General features: G+C 51.8%; 7 protein-coding genes across 7 annotated transcripts; 4 read left to right on the top strand and 3 right to left on the bottom strand.

Annotated features, from left to right (window-relative positions):
- Positions 1-138: 138 nt before the first annotated feature.
- On the top strand, positions 139-3120 carry BROUX77_000039 (uncharacterized protein; the record flags this gene model as incomplete). Its single annotated transcript, XM_073748599.1, has 5 exons — positions 139-267; positions 342-1083; positions 1179-1516; positions 1593-1658; positions 1723-3120. The coding sequence occupies 5 exons, from the start codon at positions 139-141 to the stop codon at positions 3118-3120; spliced, it is 2673 nt and encodes an 890-aa protein (XP_073608276.1).
- A 389-nt stretch (positions 3121-3509) lies between these two features.
- Positions 3510-4719, top strand: BROUX77_000038 (uncharacterized protein; the record flags this gene model as incomplete). The annotated part of the gene is made up of 5 exons (XM_073748488.1): positions 3510-3739; positions 3801-3840; positions 3919-4239; positions 4312-4615; positions 4688-4719. 5 exons carry the CDS (start codon positions 3510-3512, stop codon positions 4717-4719), a joined length of 927 nt encoding a protein of 308 aa, XP_073608275.1.
- A 393-nt stretch (positions 4720-5112) lies between these two features.
- BROUX77_000037 (uncharacterized protein) lies at positions 5113-6380 on the bottom strand (the record flags this gene model as incomplete). Its single annotated transcript, XM_073748377.1, has 4 exons — positions 5113-5256; positions 5363-5864; positions 6103-6213; positions 6367-6380. 4 exons carry the CDS (start codon positions 6378-6380, stop codon positions 5113-5115), a joined length of 771 nt encoding a protein of 256 aa, XP_073608274.1.
- Positions 6381-7415: 1035 nt separating this feature from the next.
- On the bottom strand, positions 7416-8056 carry BROUX77_000036 (uncharacterized protein; the record flags this gene model as incomplete). Its single annotated transcript, XM_073748266.1, has 2 exons — positions 7416-7513; positions 7570-8056. 2 exons carry the CDS (start codon positions 8054-8056, stop codon positions 7416-7418), a joined length of 585 nt encoding a protein of 194 aa, XP_073608273.1.
- Positions 8057-11379: 3323 nt separating this feature from the next.
- BROUX77_000035 (uncharacterized protein) lies at positions 11380-12010 on the top strand (the record flags this gene model as incomplete). The annotated part of the gene is made up of 4 exons (XM_073748155.1): positions 11380-11424; positions 11558-11696; positions 11779-11826; positions 11916-12010. 4 exons carry the CDS (start codon positions 11380-11382, stop codon positions 12008-12010), a joined length of 327 nt encoding a protein of 108 aa, XP_073608272.1.
- A 263-nt stretch (positions 12011-12273) lies between these two features.
- BROUX77_000034 (uncharacterized protein) lies at positions 12274-13513 on the bottom strand (the record flags this gene model as incomplete). The annotated part of the gene is made up of 5 exons (XM_073748044.1): positions 12274-12325; positions 12478-12494; positions 12567-12721; positions 12816-13174; positions 13365-13513. 5 exons carry the CDS (start codon positions 13511-13513, stop codon positions 12274-12276), a joined length of 732 nt encoding a protein of 243 aa, XP_073608271.1.
- A 705-nt stretch (positions 13514-14218) lies between these two features.
- Positions 14219-17173, top strand: BROUX77_000033 (uncharacterized protein; the record flags this gene model as incomplete). The annotated part of the gene is made up of 2 exons (XM_073747933.1): positions 14219-16810; positions 16919-17173. 2 exons carry the CDS (start codon positions 14219-14221, stop codon positions 17171-17173), a joined length of 2847 nt encoding a protein of 948 aa, XP_073608270.1.
- Between the last annotated feature and the right edge of the window lie 665 nt (positions 17174-17838).

Here is a 17838-nt window from a genome sequence, read left to right as displayed (position 1 = left end):
GTTTTCCCAGACTTCTCTGGCATTCTTTCAACATCCAGTTCTTTTTCTTTTCTCCCCATCTCTCTCTCTCTCCTCCCAACCCTTCAACACACATCGGGTCTCTATCTCTCTCTCTCCTGCTTGACCCAAACCTTCACCATGACTGCTGCCGACTCTTTTGCGGCGTCCTTGGTCCGCCGGGCTGCAAATGCGCAGGCCGGCATCATCGAGGGCATGGACCCGACGGAGTACGACCCGGCGAACCCCATTATTCTTTTCATTATCCAGGTAAGACGGTGATTTGATGCCATCAGAGAGCACCCTTCTTTATTGGCCCATTCGCTAACAACAGCCCCTTCCAGGCGTGCATCATTATTGTCTTTTGCCGTCTGCTTCATTATCCCCTCTCTCTCATGGGCCAGCCCCGTGTCATTGCCGAGGTCATTGGTGGAATTGTGCTGGGACCCTCTGTGATGATGCGCATTCCCAATTTCAAGGAGACCATCTTCCCCACCGAGTCTATGCCCGTGCTGAACAACGTCGCCAACCTCGGCCTGGTCATCTTCCTGTTTCTCGTGGCCCTCGAGATTGATCTGCGCATCTTCAAGCAAAACTGGAAGCTTGCCGCGACCGTTGGAGTGGCCAGCATGGCTCTTCCGTTCGGCCTTGGCGTGGCGATTGCTTGGGGCCTGTACAACGAGTTCCGCGCCGGCACCAACTTGGAAGACATTAGCTTTGGAACCTATGCGCTTTTCATCGGAACCGCATTGGCCATTACGGCCTTCCCCGTGCTTTGCCGAATCCTGACCGAGCTCAAGCTTCTCCATGCCAATGTCGGCGTCACTGCACTGGCTGCCGGTGTTGCAAATGACGTGACAGGGTGGATTCTTCTGGCGCTGTGTGTCGCTCTCGCCAACAACAGTTCTGGCTTGGCTGCCCTCTGGTCTCTTCTCTGCACTATAGGCTGGACTCTATTCTTGGTGTTTATCGTGCGGCCCATTTTCATCTGGTATCTCCGCAAGACCGGCAGCCTGCAAAACGGACCTACCCAGGGCATTGTGGCACTCACCATGCTGCTCGTTCTGGCGTCGGCTTTCTTTACCGGTAAGTGAAATAAACGAAGGAGATGGGAGACAAAACGATAGGAGCGCCTTGGTATATAACAAACAGCTGCTGACTGACTCTCTTCTCTTTCTTAGCAATCATTGGCGTTCACGCCATCTTTGGCGCTTTTCTCGTCGGTGTCATTTGCCCACACGACGGTGGCTTTGCCGTTAAAATGACAGAAAAGATCGAAGACTTGATTTCCGTGCTCTTCCTGCCGCTGTACTTTGCGCTTTCGGGTCTTAACACCGATCTTGGCCTGTTGAACTCTGGCATTGCGTGGGCCTATGTTGTTGGAGTCTTGGCTGTTGCTTTCAGCGGCAAGATTATCGGCGGCACCGTTGCTGCTCGCTTCTTCAAGCTCGAGTGGCGCGAATCGCTCACTATCGGTGTTTTGATGTCCTGCAAAGGTCTGGTGGAGCTGATTGTCTTGGTAAGTAACAGACTCGCCCCCCTTTGTGCTCCTGGGGCTTGCATTTGGTATTCTTCTTGCTAACACGGTTTCCCAGAACATTGGTCTTCAGGCCGGGATCTTGAACGACCAGACTTTCACCATCTTTGTCGTCATGGCTGTGGTAAGTAGCTTTTCCCATGAAAGCTTTGTAGCCAAAGCTAACCTGTTAAACTTGAATCGGGCAGATCACCACCGTCTCCACCACCCCCCTCACCAAGCTTCTGTATCCCGCCAGCTACCAGCGGGCCATCGAGAGCTGGCGCCGTGGAGAAACCGACAAGAACGGCCGCCCGCTTCTGCAGCCTACGTCTTCCAGCCAGGCCAACGTCTCTGCCGCCCTCCGCACGGACGCCGTGAACCGCCTGATGGTCTATCTCCGCCTCGACAGTCTTTCCAGCTTGTTTACCTTTGTCAATCTGCTCGAGCTTGGCAGCAATGCCAAGACTGATGCGGCTGCCACCACAGACAAGGAAACGGCAGCTCATTCTATTGGCCCGTCTGATGCCCATGTAGAAACACCTGCGGCAAGCGCCAACGCCCAGAACCACACTCATCTCGAGGTTCACGGCCTACGGCTGCTGGAGCTTACCGACCGGACTTCGTCTGTCATGCAGTCAGCCGAGGGCGACGAATACGGTGTTTCGGATCCAGTCGTGACTGCGTTCTCCACCTTTTCCCGTCTCAACGATGTGGCTGCCACGGGAAGAGTCGCCATTGTGCCGACCGACTCGTACTCGGAGACCCTGGTGCACCATGCCTCCTCCATCTCATCTGACTTTGTCATCATCCCTTGGAGCGAGTATGGCAGCCTGACCGAGGACCAGGGCAGCACTTTGCCTGCAGAGGTTTCGAGATTCCAGGGCCGCGGGTACTCGGAGTTTGTCCAGGAAACCCTGAAGCATTCTCCCTGCCCCACGGCTGTGTTCATGGATAAGGGCTTTGGCGGCAACAGGGCCCTACCCACCCGGCCACCCATGAGCCGCACGGCGAGTGTCCACTCCAGCCGGGCGCGCAAAGACCCCGTTTCTCTTCCTGTCAGGGACAAGTCGCACGTTGTCTTCTTCCCCTTCTTCGGCGGCGTCGACGACCGCGTGGCTCTCCGTTTTGTCCTGCAACTATCCAAGAAGGCCAATGTGACCACAACCATTGCGCACTTCAAGATCTCCGACGACGAGGGTCTCCCCGGCGAGGTTGACGGCGACAAGTCCGCAGCCTATGCAACCCACGCATCCTCGAGCTCGTCGCAGCACTCGACCGCCGACGACCAGTACCTGCTATTGTCGCTGCAGAGCACTCTCTCGTCGGCCGGCGATGGCCGCGTGACCTTTACCGAGATCCCCGTGGCCCGCCAGAACGCCCTCTCTGCTGCCCTGCAGACGGCCCAGACGCTCGTCGGCCAGAACCCGCGCAACGCCGGCGACCTGATCGTCGTTGGCCGCAGCCACGCCAGCCTCGGCGACGGCGTCACTGAAGTGGGCGACGAGATGAAGAACACGCTCGGATCGGCGGCGGCGTCGGTTCTCGCGGGCAACGTCAACGCCAGCGTTTTGGTGGTGCAGGACACTCGGGCTTCTCTAGACTAGAGAAGCAGCCCGACCGATCGTTCGGTCAACGTAATGTTTGGTTTTGTTAGTTAGTGCAAGGCTTAAGATACCCTTTTTTAGTTTGAAATAACAGTCTGTACCTATGTCAATGCCGGGAGTGGATTATGTAAGCATGCAAAAAAATCGGCCTCGGGTGTGTGCGCCGAGAGGAATCTGAACGTCACCATTTAATATGCGCCGTATCAGTCTGGGATGCGCCGAAGCAAAACGAGTGCCATTTTGCCAGCGCCAATAGACTTGGTCCTGCTGTCTAGTTAACGTCAACCATTCTTCCCGGTCTTGAACATACCTTTCAATCTCTCTCGCGCTCTCTCAATCTCTCAACCTCTCTCCCACTCTCCCACTCTCTCATCCACCCTCTGCTCACAATGTCCGTCTCCCTCCTATCGCGCCAATGCTGGACGCGCCATCTTAGAGCTGCGTGTTTCCACAGCTGCTCGGCCAGACCGACCCCGGTTCCCGCTCTCTTCAAAGACGTCCCAACCGTGCAGCTGTCCTTCGAGATCCAGCACCCGCCGAATCCTCTCAGAGAACCCCGGCCTATCGTCATGATGCATGGCTTGTTTGGCTGTAAGAAGAACAACCGCACCATCAGCAAGTCCGTCGACTCTCGCTCCAGCAGCCACTAAGAGCCCCGCAAGCTAACCCGCCCACTCCAGAGTCCTCGCCCGTGAGCTGAGACGCCCCGTCTACAACATCGCATGTCCTCACCTCGCACCCCTGGCCTGAACAACAGAGAAGCCTCCATGCACGTCTTGCTTACACTACTCTCTACAGGACCTCAGAAATCATGGAGACTCGCCGCACTCAGAACGCCACGACTATGTCGCCCTGGCAGCCGACGTCTTCGCTTTCATCAGCCACCTGGAGATGGACAAGCCGACCATCATTGGCCACTCAATGGGTGCCAAGACCGCCATGACTCTGGCCCTGGCTGCGCCGGACAGCATCACCGACGTCATTCCCGTCGACAACTCGCCCCTGGACCAGGCCCTCGGCAGCGACTTTGGCAAGTACATCCAGATCATGGAGCTGATTGAGCGCTCAAATGTCATGACGCGTGCCCAGGCAGATGCCATCCTCGCTCCCTACGAACCAGTGAGTCCGCCCGTCTCCGGCGCACATCGCGTCTACGCCTCCGCCGCCGCTAAACAACCCCGTCCTCTGTAGTCCTTGGCCGTCCGCCAGTTCCTCCTGCAGAACTTGTACCGTCCCGCCCACGGCACGCCCTTCAAGTTCCGCAACCCGCTGGCCGTGCTCGCCAAGAGCCTCAATCACATGGGCGATTTCCCATTCAAGAGCGCAAAAGAGGCTCGCTTTCAGAAGCCCGCGCTCTTCGTCCGCGGCACCAAGAGCTCCTATGTCCCTGACGAAGTGATTCCTCTCATCGGAGACTTCTTCCCGTTGTTCCGGATGGCCGATATCGATGCTGGGCATTGGGTCATTTCTGAGAATCCGGCATACTTTAAAGAAGGTGAGTCTGAACCCTGGCCAAGAGACACATGCAACAGTTAGGGTTACTAACCACATACAATCTCTTGCTTAGCCGTCGTTGAGTTTCTAAATCGTGACGAATAGCTAGAACAACAAAGCCATCAATGTTTGATACATGGACAACATCCAACTAGATAGACTACCGGAACACAACTCAGCACATGTACAACTTGCACTTTGATTCTACAGCATACTTCTCAAACAGCCATCATATCCTGAGTGCGCGGTTTTGTTGACTTGACTGCTTTTTTTTTTCCTTCTTTGGGCCATTAAACATCACTGAATTTTTCTATCAGACCGTATTCACCAGACTTTTTTCTGGGCCGTTGAAACTCGAGAGGGGCAACCCTGAACCAAAGGCGCCTTGATGCCGAACCCAAACAATGGTCACAATGCCAATGTTTTCCACATACCCGCTGTGGGCTCACAATCCCGTACAAGCCCGTAAAATGGTCACGAAACAACTATGTTTATTGTTTACACCTCCTCCAGGACACGCTCCTTGAACTCCCGCTCAACCTTCTGACCCTGCTCGTCAGTGGAAGACTCGCCGTGGAGGGCCATCAGGGCACCGAGGTCGAACTTGGGCTGCTTGAGAAGCTTGACCTTGCGAATGTGGACCTAAAAAAAGCAGGTGTTAGTTGAAAAAAAAGAAAATGTATAAGTACGCATCAAACATGTGTCCTGAAAATATCAGGACAGTATAGCATTTATGGATATGACTCACGTTCTGGAGAGGGTAGATGCCCTGGGTCGACTTCTCGATCTCGCGGCCAATAACCTCGGGGATCAGCTTAGTGGTAAGCTGGGTCAGAGTGCAGCTTGAGGCCTCACGCTGGATGATCTCGGTCATCTTGCGGCGGATGGCACGGATCTGAGAAGAAGCGGCGTAGGTGGTCTTCTTGACCTGGTTCTGTCTCCGCTTGGTGAAGGCAATGGCGAAGAGGCGCAGCAGGTAGTCGTCGGTGGTCTTGACGGTGACGTTGGCCTCGATCAGAGTCTGCCACTTGCGGACCAGCGAGCGCAGCTTGTCCGAGGTGAAGTCCAGACCGTGGAAGTTGGTCAGGCAGTTGCGGCCCTGGATCTCGTCGACGCGGAGGCGAACCTTGCGGAACGAGTGCTCCTCATCCTTCTGCAGGTCAGCGAGAGAGACCTCGATGACACGGCCCTTCAGGGAGTCGTTGGCGTTCTTGAGACCGGCGGTACGGTTGACCAGGGTCTTGCCGACACTAAAAGAAAATGAAGCATTGCAGTCAGTATTTACTGACCATTTCTAAATCCGATGTCGGTGGCGAATGGTGGGGGAAGGTTGGTTGATTGATGGGTATATATGACCCCAAAAAAAACGTAAAACTGAGCAAATTTCAAGTTCCTTGTTTTCGGTCGAGTGGAGTGCGTGTGGTGTAGAGGCGTTGTAAATAATAAGAGTATCGGCCTCTTGGGGGGTATATCGTTGGTTTGACTCACTCGCGGACGTTGAAAGGCGCGGGGGCCTTGATCGAGTACCAGTCCTTGCGGGAGAAGGGGTCGATGGTCTTCTTCTTGAGACCCTTCTTGCCCTTAGAGAGGCGCTTGTTCCTGGAGAGTTATCGTCGTCAGCAATGCTGTGTGGAAGTGTATGGTGGTGGACCACACGATAGATTGTGGGTTGGAAACGGCGGCTGGGCGAATATTCAATGTCGAATTCGAACAATCGATAATATCGCGCAGGTATGGTTGGGTGTGTCTTACTTTCCGACAGCCATGTTGGATAGATAATGACCCCGTCAATGGTTTCGTGATGGTTGGTAGTGTCGAGAGAAGAATTTCGTAGATGGGAAGGTGGGCGTTTGAGGGTGGTGGAATTTCTGAGATTTGGTCAAAATTGTGTGCGCTCGAAGGAAAGTCTGTGGGCCAAAACCAGCCCGAAATGAAATCCAGCACGTGATTGGTATCGATAAGAAAGATGTACAGAAATACTAGATCCACATCTGAGCCCTCGCCACAGGGGCTCCACTTAACTGGGCCAAAAGTGGCAGAAAGATGGATTAACAGCGTGTGTTTTAATTGGAGGAATTTGGCTCATACAAAATAACTGGTGTGTCGCACTATCACAAGCTATAGAAGTGTGAAAACCAAAGTTTGAGCGATGATTCAAAGTGCAGTTATGCACGTGCCAAAAAGCATTTCTTTTTTTCCTTCAGAATTGTATGTGCGAGTCTATATTCATGTGTAAAATGTAAAGTAAGTAGAAGGGAAAATTGCAGTTAAAAGTGGTGTATGTGAGGTGAGAAGCAAGTGTGTGTTCCTATGTTCCGTGGGTATATATCTCCATCCATTCATGATCATTATCGTAAAAAATCATTCGCAACCAACCCAAACAAAGCCAAACCTGAAAGAACAAAGAAAACTCGCTTCCGCACTGATAGCGGTTGAAGAAGCATTTGTTGCGCATGCGAAGTGTGTAGCAAATATGTCGTCTGGCGCCTGTCAGGACACAGAGACGTCTAGTGTAGCGCTGAATGCAAAGATTACAACGCAAAGGCGAGAATGAATGGCCAAGCCGGCTCTAAACGAGAAGCCAAGTCTGTCAAATATGCGCAGTGACGGAAAGTTAATGTAACAACATTACAATTCCGCACGTTATGAGTGCAAATGCACATTATGGCGATGCAGAGATGCGCAAATACGTGGCAGAGAGCAGGCTTCAAGATCTTACAAACAGGATTTCGAAGCTCGTCTCAATGTTGTCGACACACTTCGAGTATGCTGCCTTGGGGTAGGGGAGGTGACTGAGGTTATTACAGAGTCAATTCGGCGACCTGTTCATCCTCGCAGTCAAATTCGCCTTCGCCGTTCCAGCTGCCAAAACGAGGGAAGCTGAAATAGCCATCTGACACTGTAAACTCTGTTAGTAAAGGAGAAGCAACGACAGGGACAAAGGAGGACACTTACAAGACATGGAAGCACCAGTGACGGAAGAAAGGCTGCTGTTAGTGGCAACCGAGGAGATGGTCTTGGGGCTGCACGGCTCTGAAGGCGAGGAGGTACAAGTACGGCGAGTGTTTGGTGAAGCAATGGGCGATGTGAAGTCTGAATGTGAGTGGCGTGGTTGAGCCGAGATGTCCACGACACGGGAGAGGATATCAGTGGCAGTGCGTGTGCGGCCAGAGCTAGACAAAGAGCGGCCAACACTCTCCTTGTGGGTAGTGATGCTGGGTTCTCCAGTAGCCTGGTTACGAAGGAGACTTGGTCGTTTGAGGTGCTCGTCAGACACGGAACAGCGGGAAGACGACGAGCTTCTTCTGCGCAGACCACCAACTTCGACGATGTTGGCAATGAAGCCGGCCATGCTGGTGTTGTACCCAAGGCCAAAGCCTGACTGGAGATGAGGAGCGTCCACGGAAGTGCGGTAGCGCGAGCTAAAGGGGCTGGACACCATGGGGAAAGGTGGCTTTGGCGAGATCTGTGAGAGACAGTCGTGATGTTGGTAGTGTGGTTATTTTTTTGCGGCAACGGACTTCTTGCGGCTGGTGGGCTTAAAGGACCGAGTGAGGAAGGGCTTTTGGCGGTGAATATAACAGGCCCAACTAGCACAATTATGTGGGTGTCAAAATCGAAAGGGCGGTAGTCGTTGGAAGGGAGCCCAGGTTGGATTGGAACAAGAAAGTGGGGGTCAGAAGACGAAGATTAAAAGTATGCAGAGAGATGAGAGAATAAAAATAAATGAACAAGAACAAAGATGTATGTATGGAGTTTCGGGGCCAGCTCAAAGAAGCGGTGCCAGATGGAGATGGAGATGGGCAAAGGGGGCAATTATAAGAAAGCAGTGGTCACAGTTGGGTTCGGTTCCACGTAGGCGGTCAAGAAGCAAAGAAGCAAGAGCAAACGCAACGCAAGGAAGGCAGGTCCGGCTCTTTGTGCCAATAGTCCAGTTCCAGCAAGAGCGGCAGTAAAAACGGCAGTAAAAGCAGCAATAAAACGCAGCAAAGCCACGGCCAGCGCAGCACAAGCACAGTCCATTGCACACTGTGCATACATGGGCAAGTGGGGCACCTTCGTTCGTTCTGCAAAGGGAGTGATTTCCTTCGTTGACCGTTGACCCTGTCTGGGCCTGGCCTTTGTTCTCCTGATTTTTTTTAATTTTATTGTCATTTTATTGACGTGGCCAAATCCCCTCAAAGCCCAAAGCCCAACTTGCTTGGATTCTGGCTTTCGCTCTGGCTTGGGTTGTGGTTTTGGCTTTTGGCTCGCTTCACTCACAAATGTCTCCTCCATGTCTCCAAACAACAAAAAACAGCGTGACTGTCGACATTTCCAAGTCATCAAGTTAGTCTTGGCTCAACCTTGGACTGCAGTTACTCTTCATCTTCCGCAAATCACTTGCTCTTTCTCTTTTCTATCAGCCAGCTGACTAATTACTTGCTCCCCAACAATCCAAAAAATCTTTGCTTCTTCTTCTTCTTCTTCTCTGAATATCTGTGCCTCCCGCCACATGTTTCACATCCCCCACAGCCAATTCTCCCTTTGAGCTGATGCCCAAGTCTGCATCATCTCTTCTCTATCTCTAGCTGTCTCTATCTGTATCTGTGTCTGTTTTTCGCCATGTCTCTTGACGTGTAAAGACTGCATCTTTTGTATGTACATATGTTGGGACAACTCTCCCTCCCCCCTTCCCACGACACAAATACAATGCCACGCAGTCCATGGGCCACTGGTTTCTAGCGAATTTCTCCGTGGCGTCTTTTCGTGCTTCAACTAGCTGGTTTTCTTTGTTGGATTAGCTAGCTACTTGGCTGAAGCTTCGGTTACTTTCTTTTATCGATTTGCAGCGACGTCTTTGTTCTGTGACGATTTAAAGTCAAGTGTATAAAAAAGGGACGCAACCTTGGCTACGGGTCTTTTCCCCCTCAATCTGGTCACATCTATCGTAACCAAGCATGAAAGCTCCAGAATCACCCGCCAAGTTCACACATGTATGTATGTACGAGCCGGATTCTTTGGTCCCCTGGATAAGCACCGTCTTCACGGTATAACTTGCCGCGGACTAGCTGCAAATGAATGCTGCTGTATTGGCGTAACTGCCCTCATGGCTCCTTCGGGTTAGGCTCTCCGTGACTCCAGACTCTCTCAGACGACGACGACACTGGCTGGATTGCATTTGGGCACGCACACATATTTCCCATGTCCAAGTGTGGTGGAGTTGTGCCTTCGCTTCCCCAAAGCCTCTGGACTACATGCATATGGCAAAGGCAAATCAATCATGCGCCGCACCGCTCGTCCATGTACAGGAACAGCTAGCCAAGCTATTTCTGAGATCACAATGCAGCATGTGTGCTTCTTGTGCCCGGCTCTGACGCAAACCAACTTCTTTGTAATACTAGTTGGCTACTTGGCTAGTTAGTTGGTACAACTCGTCCAGTTTTCCGTATTCTTGCTTGCCTTGTCCGTCCCTAACTGGTTGTGCCTTTGCATGACTAGTTACAGTTACTGATGCCCCAGATTTGCATCTTGCTGTGCATTCATGCAAGCATTTACTCATGCATGATCAGCGGGGAAACGCCATGGCGACGGGTGAGTTGTCAAGTCTCGCGGCCAGTCAGTCGACTCTATGAAGGGAATCAAGAGGGTGGGATGGGCTAGGCTGTCAAGCCTGATTTGATTTAATCAACGCTGACGAGCAAAGATCACCAGACAAGACCGATGCATGGCGTGCTACATATGCATAAGTGCTACAAGAACTACAAGTAACAGTTGTCTGCTAACTAACTAACTACACAGCTACATAGTTGGCACATAACCAGCCAACTAGTTGTACGAGTACTTGTTCACATATGTACATGCACACGCACATTGTACATGCCGTCATCCTTCAGCTCCGATGCCCCGGGACTGGCTACAATACAAGCATAGATGGACATGACCATATCTGTACTCGCATCTAGCATGTATGCTGGATACACAATCATTTGTATGTTTGTACATGTACAACTATCTACACATACTTGTACCGGTGCATCGCACAAGCACGCTTCCTCCTCCTCTGCTGCTTGCTCTGTCAGCTTGCGTTTCTCTCTCTCTCTTCTACCCCGCTGCCTTTCTTGTTTGTTCTCTCCCCGCATCCCGTCCTTTTCTTCCCCTTCTGTTTCGCTTCCCTCTTCAACTTTGTGCTTACATGCTTGAACCGCCCGTCCGTCTCCTCCTAAACACGGCTGCAGTAAGCCACCAAGCAATCTCTCTTGTTTCCCGCTTCAACCCCTCGGCCAAATATGTGAAGATGTAACATGACGGTTCCAAGTGCTACCTTTTGGGAAAAAAAAGAAAAAGAAAAAGAAATACAGTAGTTAACAGTCTTGCTGGGCCGTTGTGTGCACTGTCCGCTCATTCGGAATATCAATCATCCAGTCTTCCAACCCCAAGTGACACAGTGAGTCAGGGGTTAGTTTCCTCTAACCCTACCATTGACGCGTCCTCACGTGAACAAAAAACGCCACTAAACTCGAGATTCAAGCCAGCCACTACAGCGCCACCAACGAAAAAAGCCTGAGGGAGCCGCCCAATTTGATTTAGAGGCTAAATCAAATCGCATTTCCCCCTCCAATTCTAGACAGCTAAAGTTTCTTATCGTCTTTTACCCATCAAGCTTTTCGCGCACGTCAGTCACAACAAAACGAAACCTCGACACCGTCCGCTGGTAAAAAAAAACGCCGTGTTTCGCCGATCGACTGTTTTACTTGATTATCGCCGCGAGATATCTTGATCATCATGGGAAAGCGCAAGTCTTCCAGCAAGCCTCAGGGCCCCAAGAAGGTTCGTTGTTTTCAGGAATTGAAGGGGGCGACGCGACAAGCATTTATCAATATCCGCGCGGACAGCCTCTTCACTAGGTTTTCTTTTTGTTACTGTCCCTCTGGCTAACACTCCGAGCGGCATCGTGATGCAGAGCGACCCTCTTCCGACGACTTTCCTGTGCCTTTTCTGCAACCACGAAGACGCCGTCACTGTCAAGATCAACCGCCGTGGAGGCGTTGGTAATCTCAACTGCAACATTTGCGGCCAGACCTTCCAGTGCGCCATCAACTGTGAGTCTCCGCTGTGATTTGCGCACGTGTCTGCGAAACCCACAAAGGATGAGTATAGACTAACCCTCTCTCTCTGATGTAGACTTGTCTGCGCCCGTCGACGTTTACAGCGACTGGGTCGATGCTGCCGGTAAGTCTATGTCTCCAAGCACACACTTTGTAGAGTGTCATTTGTTCTGCCACACATGCTGACGGGCTAATCTTGTTTCTCTTGTCCAGACTCTGTCACCACATCTAAATCCGGCGGCCGGTTTACTTCGCGCCCGGCCCCCAAGCAGCAACTCGACGAACTTGCTGATGACGACGACTATTGAACAAAGCCTCGCAATCTTACTCAAACACCATTCACGGGTGTGATTTCACGATTCGCGCATAGCAGCCACGTAGCGATTCATCTTTGCTTCGTTTTCTCTTTTCATACGACCGGGACACACAGCACAGCGTTCGTTTTTATGTCGAAAAGAAAACACACATGCCTTTCATATTTGCGCTCTTGATTTGCCAATCACAGACACATGTCTGTTGAGTGAGTGAAAACTGTAATGCGATATTCATAGTTAATGCAATTGTATGCCATCTAAAGCGTATAGAAGCGGTCGCCAAAGTCACCCAGACCAGGAACAATGTAACTGTAGGTAATATGTTAGCCGGATCTCTTGAATGACGGTGAATGCTTGGCGTTGGGAAGAAGGCCGGAGTGTTCTACTAGGCGAAGAAGTAGAGCTTATGGCTCATCGAGCGGCGGATCGTGACTCGTGGAGAACCGGTTATTCAGACTTACTTCTTGTCATCCAGGCCCTGGCAAAGGATATACATGTTAGTATTCATGGCCAACCAATATTTCTTCAACTAGAGCAACAAGCGACTTACCTCGTCGATGAATGCAGTAACGACACGGAGCTTGGGGAACTTGGTCGCGAAATTCTCAACACCCTTGGGACTGGCAATCAGGTTCAGGAAAAGGATGCGCTCCTCGGGGACGCCTCTGGACTTGAGGACCTCGACAGCCATGATGGCCGAGCCGCCTGTAGGAGAGGTTGGTGGGTTAGTAAAGCGAGACATGACCTGGGGTAGATCATTCCAGACAACGGCGGATTATTGGCCAGTCAGTGTCCTTACCGGTGGCAAACATGGGATCCAGCAACAGAACCCATCGCTTGCTGATGTCATCGGGCAGCTTGTCGTAGAAAAGCTTGGGCTGGGCAGTCTCCTCGTCGCGTTGAATCAGGATCTTGCCGATTCTAACGGACCGGCAGCAGTCCCGCAGGCCTTGTTCCATGGCCTCGCCCGCACGCATAATTGAGACTCCGCAAATCTTGCCCTGGAACATCAGACCAGAGTAGGTCCGCCCGACGGGAGTGGTGACATCATGGGAGACGACGGGCAGGTGGTTGAGGCCTTCCTCGACGAGAAGACGGATGATTCTGTTGGAGTAGAAGACAAAGTCTGCTCTCTGGGTGTCTTTATTGCGAATGAGGCTAAAGGAGCGAGGTGGGATGTGAGTAAGTACACGAGAGTCTGGAAGCAGGAAGCAGGAAGCAAGGCGATGTGTGGTTTTAGAGTGGGTGGGTAGTTTTCTTTTCTTTTTTCTTCTTTTTCTCTTTGTTGAATGACATTATGCCACTTGACACTTGAAAAAGCCTGGACACGTTTGCTTCATTCACTTACGTCAACAAAGCAATGAGTTGGGGAGTCTGAGGCAACACGTGCACATTATCAAAGGGAACCGTCTTCGAAATGGTCGCCGAGGGATTTTGGCCGTCTTCGTGCTTGAAAGTTGCAACAGGGACGACGGAGGAAGAGTCTTGGCTTTCCATGGCGAGAGAGAAGGAGAGAGAAAAGTAGAAATAGAAGAGAGAGTTGTATCAGAGAGAATAAAAGAGAATGGAGATAGTTGGATGGTGGAGTTTATAGAATAATCGAGCGTCGCACAAGTAGTTACCACCGATCGAGGCTGGCTGGCAGTTTTCAGCCAAGTGGACCTCAGGTACCCGGATACATAGCTACATGTGAGAGTCTTGGCCATGCGTGTAGCGGGGCATAGCGGGCATACCCGATAGAGCGAAGCCCCACGTGCGTACATGTCCGCATATCTGCATATCGACATGGGCCTCCCCAGTCCCTTCCAGGCCCACTTTCTTTTTTGGATTTGGAAGCTCGCTTTGCGGCGATTAGAGTTCGTCGATTATTAACTGCGATTGATTAAACTGCATCCATCAGCTGCAATCCACGCAAGATCCATTGACACTGTCTTTTTATTATTCTTTGGCCTGACTTTAAGCCGCTCATCGACTCCAGACGTGAGTCCTTGCAATTTTCTTTGTCTTCTCGCCCTCTTCTGCAGCCCGCTCGAGCTGTGCTAATTGCCTCTCTCGAGATGATCTAGTTGTCCCGAGCACAAAAAAACACCAGCCACCAAGATTCAGCGAAGCCTTTGTCCTGCGACCCGAGCCCCTCTGTGCGACATCTCGGCCTGCCCAGTCGCCCGCCGCCATCGAACTACGGACAGTGTAAATATCGCCATGACTACGTATGGCAATATGACGGCAAAGAAGCGAGCCTTCAATAAAGCCTTTGCGGCCACCAAACAGCCCGCCGCCGGCTCTTCCTCATCGGCAGCACCTTCAGCCTCCGCCTCCGCCTCACTCTACGACTTCGACTTTGATGATGTCGACGCCTCGGCCTCCATCGTCGCCCGCAAGTCGCTGGTCAAGTCCGCCTCTCTGGCCTCGTCCAAAAAGCCCACAACCTCGGCCCAGTCTTCCTCGAAACTCCAGAGAAGCGCTTCTGCGTCTACGGCGAGCCCGGCGCTGGGCCCTAGCAGTGCTCTATCGGCCCCGAAGTCTCCCAAGCCCATCAAAAAGACAAGACCGCGTTCTGCCGTGCTGGCTTCACGACCGGCCATCAGCAGCTCTTGTACGACCACCACACCAACAGCTATTCCACCTCCCGCTCCCCTTGCCACGCAACCATCGCCAAAACGAAGCTCTGCGGCCCAGCGGAAAGTCGCGCCACTCGCCCGATCACTTACGACGCCTGCTTCTACGCAGCAGATGAAGCCGCCCGTCTTGCATCGAGCAGCAGTCTCCGACCCATACGACCTTCCCATGAGTGATGCGCCACCGATTCAAAAGCCGGAAAACCGCCGTCCCAATAGTAGGCAAGCAGCAAAAACGAGCGAAGAGAGGCCAGCGAGACAGCAGAAAGCGACAGCAGTACCACCAGTAACCGCTCCACCGCCACCGAAACCAGCTACCAAAGCCACCAACGTTACCAATTCCCGAATCGACCTGTACTTCAAAACGACGTCAAATGTACCCGCTGACCGGAAGAGAGAAAACATCCCCGCGGCATCCAAAGCTACGAGTCAAATCCCACCAAATGCAAAGCCGTATCAAGCGAAGACACACGCTACTGTATCTCCATCCCAAGCATCGCCATCGCGACCCAGGGCTGCTCGGCCAGTGTCTCGCGGAAGCGTATCCTCAAATGCCAATTCAAGGGCGGGTCCTGGGCTTGGCGAAGTGCCGGCAAATCCCCATCAAACCAAACTCGAAAACGCTGATGGCGATGTAAACAAGCAGCCAAATCCTCCAATGAAGCGTCGGCGGCTCATAGACACGCTCGTGTCCCAGATGGAGAGCAGCTCCGAGTCTGATGCTGAATCGTGTGATGGCGATAGGCCGGGTGTTAATGCTGGAAGGACTGCTCCCCAGAATTTCACACAGAACTCGGCCAACAAGAGCGACGAGTTGCAGCAGCGTAGAAGCACCTTTCAAGCCGGTCCTAGGATCCGAACAAGAGGCCCAAAAGTTACATATTCAATGCAGAGATCAATTCTTGCCGATCCCGGTGAAAACGACCCCAATCACGATCCTTTTGCATTGCCGATACTACCGTCTATTTCTAGTCCAAAGAAAGCCCGGGATTCTTTCGACTTTGACGATGGGCCCGAAAGTGATGACGATAGCGGACTGGCCAAAGGCACAATCCGTAGTGTTCACGAACTGCGCATGGCCGGCGCAAACAATCGCTTTGCTGATCAAATCGATGACTTGTTTGATCGCATCGGTGCACCGTCGCCTAAACCGACGTCTATGCGGCGCAATGCGCTACTAGAACTGGCGTCACACATCAAGGAAAAGACCTTTTCCCGCCAGTTCCGCGACAATGGCGCCGAAGGACGGCTCTTTGCCAAAATTGGCCAAGAGACCGACACTGTCAGTGGGTTTGCCCTGGTCGCCATTCTCCTCACATTGTTGTCTTCGTACTCGATGCCGCATGTTCTTCCTCTTTTGCAAGAGAACAAAGTGGTACACTTTTTAGAAGGGCTCCTCCAAAGCACGGAAAGCATCACTGAACTCTCGCATCAGCGTCAAGCCAACCTGTCGCGCAATGGAAAAGACGCCGTGGCCAAATTGAAAAAAGACTTGATCAAGCTCCCGGTATGGAAGGGCTCAACTTCTCCCAAGGACCTGTCACCCCGCACAATGGCACTCAAGTTCATGGATCTCTATTGCAAGCCTGTCGATATGGGCAACTTTGTCGTCTTGCACAAGAGCATGAGCGATACGCTGTTTTCTATTCTACACCAACACTCAGACCATGAATGGCGGCAAGATGCGTCGTCGGACGAGAAGCTCGATTGCCTGTTGGCAGCATCAGTTCTCGGAGCCCATGCCATGGGATTCCAGGACTTGGGCTTCAAGGCCCACTGGAACACCAACCATTTGCCCGTGGTGGTAGCTGTGGCCGACATGACGCTCGCGGACGACTCGTTTGGCCCGTTTGAACACGCCGTCCTTCGGCTGACACTGAATCTCTCCAACAACAACCCCGGGGCTGTTGGAGCCACTGGGCTACTTGCGCTGTTCAAGAACTTTGCTGCAGCGGTTTGCACGACTTTTGAACATGTCAAGGATAACATTGGAAAGCATGATCTAAATAGTGATTTCTCGCCGTTCACAAAGCTCGTGTTGATGCTGGGCGCCATGATTAACTTTTGCGAACATTGCCCGGCGTTGCGGCATTCGGTTGACGATTGGGACGAGGAAAATTCACCAATTGATGGGATGATTGGGATATTTCTGCAAAGTCACATGGCAACATATCAGGTATGGGGGACCTTTTTTTTTTTTCCTTTTTTCTTTTTTTTTTCAACTTTGCCGGCACCATGTATACTGATCCAGCATCTTTAACGTTTTCTTCTTCTTCTTCTACAGGCAGACTCGGTTGAAAAGACTCAGTTGAACGTGGGCTTTGGCTATCTGGCGATTCTACTGGGCTATCTGTGTCTCTCCCGGTCAGTCCGCCGTAAGCTCGAAACGCGCAGCGCCGGCAAGGGACTCTCGGACTTGCGGGACACGGTCCGGGAGTTTATGATTATGCAGAGTAAAGTCGACGATGGGCGGGGCAGCAGCGGTGATCACATGCAGCGATTGCAGAAGCTGCTGGAGGAGCTTGAGATGGGGATTTAGAGGGAGTCTTTTAGCGTGGCGGGGTTTTTTGAGGGGGTGTTTTTTTGGAGACTAAGAGGCATGGATATGAATATATACAGTCAGAGACAGAGAGAGAAAGATGCGTCTCCGTTGATAATGGTCCAAGTATCAACTATCAGCCAGTTTATTAGTTGCACTCGGTGGCTTCCGTCAATCACTTATCTGCTGGCATAGTCCGCCACTAGTGAGAACCCTATAACCCTAAGGCCCGACCGTAGTCCAGTACAGTCCAGTTAAGTCAAGTCAAGCTAAGAAAGGAAGCCACCCGCCAGCTTGGCCGTTTCCGGCAGGTTCGCGGGGGGTGTGGTGGCTTCTTTCCAAAAGGGAGAGTTGGAGTCTGTTTATGTCCGCAGTTTTTTTTTTTTCTTGTTTTTTTTCTTCTTCCTTGTTCTTGTTTCCTTTTTCTGCTCAATATATACCTTTTCTTTTCATTTGCACAGATTTTCATCGCTGCTCTTCTTTCTTCAGAACACCCCTGCATACCTTGTTTATTTCAGGCCTGTTTTCTTTTTTTTTTTTCATTTTTTTTTTCATCCCCCTCCAAACGTCGTCCTGTCTATTTGCTTTGGGCCTCTGAAGCTTGGACAATCAACCCAATATCAGCAATACAAGCTTAATCACCGTCTTGATCTCGGCTTTGTCCT

The sequence above is a fragment of the Berkeleyomyces rouxiae genome (assembly GCF_048999995.1).
Source record: "Berkeleyomyces rouxiae strain 22BRR77 chromosome Unknown BrBRR77_ptg000001l, whole genome shotgun sequence".
NCBI lineage: Eukaryota > Fungi > Ascomycota > Sordariomycetes > Microascales > Ceratocystidaceae > Berkeleyomyces > Berkeleyomyces rouxiae.
The sequence above is the reverse complement of the archived record's forward strand: the minus strand, read 5'-3'. Positions and strand labels throughout refer to the sequence as shown.